We start from the raw sequence: 8,408 nt of genomic DNA, 5'->3' as shown, positions 1-8,408 counted from the left end.
AGAACAGAAAGGTCAAAAGATATCAGAACAGAATGAGGCCATTCAACCCATTGAGTCTGCTCCATCATTTGTCAACCCCATTCTCCAGCATTCTCCCCGTAACCATTCCCCTTACACACCAGGAACCTGTCTATCTTGGTCTTAAATACACTCATTGACTTGGCCTCCACATCTCTCTGTGGCAATGAGTCCCACAGATTCCCCACCCTCTGGCTGAAGAAATTCCCCCTTGTCTCAGTTCTAGAGAGTGGTCCCTTCACTCTGAGGCTGTGCCCTCGGATCCCAGTCTCTCCCACTGGTGGAAACATCTTCTCCACCTTCACTCTATCCAGGCCACTCAGTATCGTGTCAGTTTCAACCAGATTCAATGAGGAACACCAGAATGACCTTCAGAATGAATTGCACTCTGTTAAAATAAAGGTTCAAGAACAGGAGTCCTCTAAAAGGCAGAGAATTCCAGCTCCTGCTTTGATTTTGTTGTCCTTTGCAGATCATCGCTGAGGTTGAAGTGACAGATAGTTTGGGCTATTACTGGGATGCTCAGCCTGTTTTGGTCTCATTCGTTCTGTCCATCACTGTCCATCATGGTACTCAGTGTGGAGTAAGAGATTTGAAAGGTGACTGAGTCAATATGGCAGAGCACTCGGTTCCCAAGAGAACAGTCATGAGGGAGTGAGCCTCAATCTCACATTGTCACTGATCACCACAAGGCACCAGTTCCAGACCACTCACTGTCAGTTCCTCAGGACTGGGAGGGTTCACCCCTGGTAAGCAGCATATTACAGTCTCACACACACACACATAAAACCACAAAAAAGTCTGCCTGTGCCTCAGGGCTGTTTCAGTCTGCTTTCAACTGAGCAGAAGTGGGCTGCAGATTGTCCCAATGGGAAGGTTGGGCTGAATGGCCACACCAGGAGCAGGAGGAGGAGGAGGGGAGAATTATTTTTAATCAACCTGTTCAGAGTTTCTATCCCCCTCTCTCACACACACACACACACATTTTCCCTCTGGGGCAGGTGGGGCTTGAGTTTGGGCCTCTCGGTCCAGAGGTAGGGACACTGCCGGTTTGTCAAAATCTTCTGGAAAGTTTGGAAAAGGAACAGTTGGTGGGGCAGGAAGTGAATGTGGGGCTGTTTACACAAGGCTCATTAAGGAGCCCGATTGAGTGAGAAGTGAATCTGGTGGATGTGCACTATCTGCTCGAGAGTGAGAGAGAGAGAGAGAGATAAGGGGGAAATGCGAGGTCACTCAGTGTTAGCCAATTACTGGGAGCAGGCTCTCTCGCTCACTCAGACGTCAGAGAAATGATTTCTGCCAAAAGAAGTTTGGTCAGTGATGTCGTTTTGAATGAGACCCGCGGGGAGAGAGAGAGAGAGAGGATTAAGCTAGCTCCTGAGGTTGACAGTGAGTACAGGTTTGCAGGAACCCAGAGAGAGGGAGAGAAGCTGCAAAGGATGTGGAGAAGTTTGTCCTTTTGGCTGCTGGGCACTGTGTTCAGTCTCACAGCCAGCAGCCCCATAGACACCAGGGCAGACCTGAGCCAAGCACAGAGCACTTACCTGCTGGATGATCAACTCCAGAATGAAGAGACAGCTGACTTCAGCAACCTGCTGGCCAAGATCAAAGCGGACTTCCTCAAATCCCTGAATCTGTCAGCAAGCCCGGGGCTCCCAGGCCAGAGACCACAGCCTCCTGAGTACATGCTGGACCTCTACAACAGGTTCGCCAAAGACAGGACCGCCAGACCGTCCTCCAACGTGATCAGGAGCTTCAAGAGTGAAGGTAAGGCTCTCCCTGAGCCCTGTTCTCCATCGGGGTGCACTTTCAGGAGCTAGCCGGGGGGGAGCAGAGAGGGGAGCCAGGCTGGAGTGGGAGGGGGGGGGGGGGGGAGGTGGTGGGAGAGGGGGTTGGAAAGAGTGGAGAATAGTTCTCCCGTAGTGCCACGGTGGTGGGGTGCAGAGCTCACACTGCCTTCTGTGTGTATGTGTGTGTGTGTATATACGGGTGTGTTTGATTCCAACACCCAACATTTCCAGAGAACGCACTGCTTTTTCCAATGCAACATTCCCAGCGAATGCACTGCTTTTTCCAGTTCAACATTCCCAGAGAATGCAACTGCTCTTTCCAGTTCAACATTCCCCGAGAACGCACTGCTTTTTCCAATGCAACATTCCCAGCGAAGACACTGATCTTTCCACTCCAACATTCCCAGAGAACACACTGCTTTTTCCAATGCAACATTCCCAGCGAATGCACTGCTTTTTCCAGTTCAGCATTCCCAGAGAATGCAACTGCTCTTTCCAATCCAACATTCCCTGAGAATGCAACTGCTTTGTCCAATGCAACATTCCCAGCGAATGCACTGCTTTTTCCAGTTCAGCATTCCCAGAGAATGCAACTGCTCTTTCCAATCCAACATTCCCTGAGAATGCAACTGCTCTTTCCAGTTCAACATTCCCAGAGAACACACTGCTTTTTCCAATCCAATATTCCTACAGAATGCAACTGCTCTTTCCAATCCAACATTCCCAGAGAATGCACTGCTTTTTCCAATGCAACATTTCCTGAGAAAGCAATTGCACACTCCAGTGCAACATTCCCAGGGGACTGGGGAAGGTTTGGGGATGGAAGAGGTTCCAGGTTCCTTTGTCCTCCCAGGGGCTGGTTGTGGGGGTCAGGGTGGCGTTTGGTGTGGGAGTTGCAGGGGAAACCACGTCCCCACAGTAACATGTTGATTCTTTGCGTCAGGGGTCTGTCAGTGAACTGGGACAACTGAAGATAGTGGTCAACAGACAGAAGGAGGGGACCCTCAAAAGATACAGGGTGTTTGATTCCCACCCGCTCACTGAAGGGACATTCACCTAAATCCTGACAAGAGATTTGGGATTAGGGTTAGGGTGAATGAGCCAGGCAGTCTGAGATCCCTCACAGATCTGATTTCTCTGCCATGGAAAAGGGAAGTGTGCATTTGGCAGAGGGAAAGCCGTTGCATTGACATTGAGGGAAGATGGTGGGTGGGGGAATGTCAAGTCCCTGCTGTAAGGGGTAACAGGAGATGGGGAAGCCAGTCACATTATCCCCAGTTACAGACCCTGAACAGTGAGTGAACACAGACACACACACACACACACACACACATCTCTTGAACTGGCAGGTTCCAGGCCATCACGTCAGACGTCACAGCAGTTCAAGCAATGATGTCACTGCACTGTTGAAAAGCAACAGGGAAGTCCCAGGACCAACTCCCATCTATGTGAGATCCCAAGGAGCATAGACCCCTGATCAGCACAGGTATTGCTCTGACCCCGATCGATTATATGTCCATTTACATTTGGGACAGATGTCACTGACCTGATTGAATATGCCACACCCTGTAATAATCTATTTGCCACACTGACCCTCCAATGGATTGACATTCACTTGATTCTCATGCATTCAGTTTTGAATTCTTGCCTCTTACTTTCCTATCATCACCAGCCTGCACGATCTCTGTCACCCTCCCGAACACCTCCAACCCTGCAACATTACCACTCTCGTTCTGTTTCTTACTTGTTGGTGCCTGTGCTCTCGTCCTCCTGATCTTCCTCGTTAAATCTCTCTGTCTCCCTCTACTTCCTCAAGGCATGTCATAAAAGGCTCCTTTCCACCCCAGGATTGCCATCCTAAGATCTCATCTTTATGCTGAATTTCAAATGTTCTGTTTTTCCAGTTTGTGTGAAACATTTTAGCCCAGAGTCAGAGACCTGTACACACGGAAACAGACCCTTCGGCCCAACTGATCCGTGCTGACCAGATATCCTAAATTAATCAACTCCCATTTGCCAGTACTTGGCCCAAAGTCCTCTGAACCCTTCCTTTTCATATACCCCTCCAGATGCCTTTTAAATGTGTTATAGACCAGGCCAAACCTCTCTAAACATTTTAATAAAGTAGCCCAGACGCTAACGTTTCGAGTTGTTTTGAGTGGGTGCAGAGTGGATATTCCAGGAGAGATGTAGCTGGCCCAATCAAACAAAACAGAATTTATTTACACACCACCAAAAGAAAACTGAATTTCGAATAACAACTGTTTGAAATCCTGACCAAGACGAAAATGCAACTTAACAAGTTGTGATTTCCTGCAACATCCCATAAACACACCTCTTTGCAAAAAACAACAGTCCACACCCAGGTTCTTAGAGGAGAGAGAGAAATTGCAGGGAGAGAGAGTCAGCCAGAAAACCACTTGTTGAATCAGCAGCCTTCTCTGACCAGCGCCCTCAAATAGACAACTTTGTTAAAACCAAACCAGGGTAAAACCATGAACTGGGAGAACTGGAAACTCCCCTTTCATTGTCCAAGTGTTCTAAAAGAAAAGTGTTTCCAGACATATGAGAACCTCTGCCTTTACAACCCCTCTTGAAAAATAGTGAGGACGACATAACATGGTTAAAGCAGCAGCATCATCACAAATATTCGAATTGTCCCAGTCTACAGGTCTGAGTCTAGACACAAGGGTTTAGTTCAGAGTGGTGCTGGAAAATCGATGTTTTGGGCAAAAGCCCTTCACCAGGAGTCTCGACACAAGTCCAGCAGAGTTTTACTGATCAGTGCAATGCTCGCCCATTAAGGTAGACAGCAAGGCCATTTTTAGACAATGCTCCTGACTGAACAACAGTGTCAATCTCTGATTTGAATAGGGCCACTTCTACCCTGCCATTGTCATTGGCCTACGTGGATTAGATCTGCTAGCTGACAGACAATAAGGTAATCTATCTGCCTGTCCGATATTTAATGGGGTTAGAGAGAACACAGAAACTCCAGGAAACAACAAATGCTGGAGGTCACAGTGGGTCAGGCAGAGAAAGCAAGCTAACATTTCGAATCTAGGTAACTCTTCATCAGAGGCGTCAGTTGACCTTTGTCGGTCAGAGTATTGAGTACAGGAGTTGGGAGGTCATGTTGCAGCTGTACAGGACATTGGTTAGGCCACTGTTGGAATATTGGGTGCAGTTCTGGTCTCCTTCCTATCAGAAAGATGTTGTGAAACTTGAAAGGGTTCAGAAAAGATCTACAAGGATGTTGCCAGGATTGGAGGATCTGAGCTACAGGGAGATGCTGAACAGGCTGGGGCTGTTTTCCCTGGAGTGTCGGAGGCTGAGTGGTGACTTTATAGAGGTTTACAAAATTGTGAGGGGCATGGATAGGGTAAATAGACAAAGTCTTTTCCCTGGGGTGGGGGAGTCCAGAACTAGAGGGCATAGGTTTAGGGTGAGAGGGGAAAGATATAAAAGAGACCTCAGGGGCAACTTTTTCACACAGAGGGTGGTACGTGTCTGGAATGAGCTGCCAGAGGATGTGGTAGAGGCTGGTACAATTGCAATATTTCAAATGCATCTGGATGGGTATATGAATAGGAAGGGTTTGGAGGGATATGGGCCGGGTGCTGGCAGGTGGGACTAGATTGGGTTGGGATATCTGGTCGGCATGGATGGGTTGGACTGAAGGGTCTGTTTCCATGCTGTACATCTCTATGACTCTATGAATGCATCTTCATCAGACTATTAAACTACACTCAGGCATCTTGTTTCCAGCCAATTGAAATGCCCAGTTCATAGACGCAATCAGAGAAGGAGGCAGGCGTACCCATATTTGCCTGACAAGCCTCTGAGTGAGTCTCACCTTTTGCAGTACCTTTTTGACTAACCATTTCTGTCTGTTCCAGACCTTTCAGTGGGCAACCAAACGGATAGTTTGAGGATCTATCATCTGCTCTTCAATGTATCAGTTCCTCACCATGAGGAAATCACCATGGCTGAACTCCGCCTCTTCACCCTGGTCAACATGGATCAGAGAACATACCAGGGAGTGGAGAGGAAAGTCACCATCTATGAAGTGAACAGTCAGCACGATGAGAGGACAGCGAATGGCTCCGCTCTCAAGAAGTTAGCCGAAAGACAATTACCTGGCAGAGCCAGCAACTGGGAGACGTTTGATCTGACCGAAGCGATCATGAGATGGTCCAAGTCGGACAGTACCACTCACCGGCTTGAGATGCACATCGAAAATGTAGAGACTGAAAAGCAGAATGAGGGAAGCCTGGACATTGACATGAAGCCAGAGACAAACCATATGCCCTTGCTGATTGTCTTTTCTGATGACAGAAACAGCATCAAGAAAGAGGCGATTGAGGAGTTGGAGCAGATGATTGACCATGAGAAAGATGTGGCCTTCCAGAGTTTCAACAGGGAAACCTTCAGCTTGAGTGAAGAAACCTTGCTGCAGAGGCAGTCAAACATGCTCTATGACACTTCCTCCAGGATCCGCAGGAGTGCGAAAGGCAGCTACTGCAAAAGGAGCCCCCTCTACGTTGAGTTTAAGGACATTGGCTGGGACTCCTGGATCATAGCCCCATCAGGGTATGAAGCATATGAGTGCAAAGGCTCCTGCTACTACCCACTGACTGAGCAAGTCACCCCAACTAAGCATGCGATTGTTCAGACACTGGTCAATCTCCGGAACCCCAAAATGGCAGCCAAGGCTTGTTGTGTACCCACTAAACTGGACCCCATCTCCATCCTGTATGTGGATGTTGCAGGTGCAGTCACCTATAAGTTCAAATATGAAGGGATGGTGGTGGCTGAGTGTGGTTGCAGATAGTACAACAGAATCTTGACAAAGTCACTCTAATATATATCAGTCTCCAAAGTATTTAAGAACTATGGTTGTAAATGTGTACATTTTTTTTATCTGCCTATTTAAGATGCTTATTTAAGGACCCATGTACAGCTAAATCCGAGATTTATAATGAACTGTCTGTTAATCGCTTGTTTGAGAGGTCACAGAAACCATTCCTAAAAAAAATGTCTGGGAAAATTTCACAGCTAATTGGCAAAAAGAAGCCCCTGAAAAAGATTGAGAAATCTCTTCCTTTCCTTTCAATCATACTAAAGGTCTTGGAAGCTGTTGTGTCTCTCCTCCACATTGGAGTTGGAATGTCTGCACTGTGACAGACACACCTTGCAATATTTGACTTTCCAAATGTTGTGGCAGGTTTTTAAACATGCTGTTTGCTCAAAATCCAAGAAGTTTCTCTGCTAGAGTGACCTCTTGCATGTAGAGACAGCTGGATCACAGTGCTCCCCACTTTGGCGCTATTCCCTGTTTGCAAGCCTCTGAAAGGCTGAGACACACATGGAGCCCCTGCTTATCTGAAAGGGATGGTCAAGACCAACAGGCCTACGATCCTTGACTGTTTGAATATGACTGGCTGCTGAACCATTTCAGGTTGGGTTGCTCAGATTGGAAGTCACGAATGTTCTAGATATTTCCAAAACAACCTCTTCACGTGTGGTATAACACACCTCCTGAGTAGCTGTGCCTTCTATTTCTACACTACCACCACCCCCCCACACCCACCCCCCGCTACACCACAAGAGTCCAACCTTGATTTGTTCCAGCTCAATCCCTGATGGCGTTGCCCTCAGCAACATTGAATTGAGTCCAGACTTTCCAGGTCAGCTTTCCCAATGAACACAGTGCTGAACTGATGACCAGAGGAAAGTTTGTCTTCGTGACTTGATTGCTGAGGTGAATCATCTCCAGAAACCTCTCAAGGGCTGTGAGCTTAAGAAGATGACATGATGTTTCAGAGAAGATTAGATGTGTAGTATGGGGGAAGATTGGAACAAAGCTATGGTGTTGACTTGAAGAGCCAGTACAGGCACCAATGGGCTGAATATGCTCCTTGTGTACCATAACATTTCTGGGATTGTGTGATTAGGATGTGAGGCTGCGAGGCTGAGGATGTGAGAGAGGTTAGGGAAGGAGTATTGCAGCACAAAGCTATTTCTCCCAATGTTGGACTCAAGGGGGCACTGATTTTCACCCTCTCTTTGATATCCAGAAAGATTGGTGAAATAATCATAAAGAGATGATAGACTGGTAATACTCACTGGGAGCTAAGTACCGTCTGTGTGACTTGTATCACTGTTCCTCATCGTGGATGGCCTGTAGTCTCAGGTACCATTTCTTGGAGAGGGAGATCATGTTGAAAGCAGTTGAAGGAAAATCCCCTTAAAGCTGGATGGTATCATCTCACAATGTAAGGGGGAAAGGTCAGGGACTGCACAGTAGCTGGAAGAGACAACTGGTGAGGAAGATTTAGATGAGTTTTTTCATAGGTGTGTGTCACCAGACCATGTCACTCAATGAGCTTGGGTGATGAGGGATCAGGGTGTTCTCACTAAGGGAGTTTGAGTTGATAGTGAGAGTTGAGGGAAAGGGTATGTGGGGAGATGTTAGGAGTTGGAATGCAGACAGGCGGTGTAAGTAGATGGTCTTGTAGATGTTCAGCTCAAGGTCAAGGCCAAGTCATATGTTCAGCTTGGGTCAGTGGCCAGAAAGGAGTCTGTGACCAAGGACAA

General features: G+C 47.4%; 1 protein-coding gene across 1 annotated transcript; it reads left to right on the top strand.

Moving 5' to 3' along the window:
- The first annotated feature begins 1,457 nt into the window (after positions 1-1,457).
- On the top strand, positions 1,458-6,642 carry bmp10 (bone morphogenetic protein 10). Its single transcript, XM_072554366.1, has 2 exons — positions 1,458-1,785; positions 5,708-6,642. The coding sequence occupies exons 1-2, from the start codon at positions 1,458-1,460 to the stop codon at positions 6,640-6,642; spliced, it is 1,263 nt and encodes a 420-aa protein (XP_072410467.1).
- Positions 6,643-8,408: the final 1,766 nt, after the last annotated feature.

The sequence above is a fragment of the Chiloscyllium punctatum genome, chromosome 35 (assembly GCF_047496795.1).
Source record: "Chiloscyllium punctatum isolate Juve2018m chromosome 35, sChiPun1.3, whole genome shotgun sequence".
Lineage (NCBI taxonomy): Eukaryota > Metazoa > Chordata > Chondrichthyes > Orectolobiformes > Hemiscylliidae > Chiloscyllium > Chiloscyllium punctatum.
Note: the sequence above shows the minus strand (reverse complement) of the source record. Positions and strands in the feature narration are given on the sequence as shown.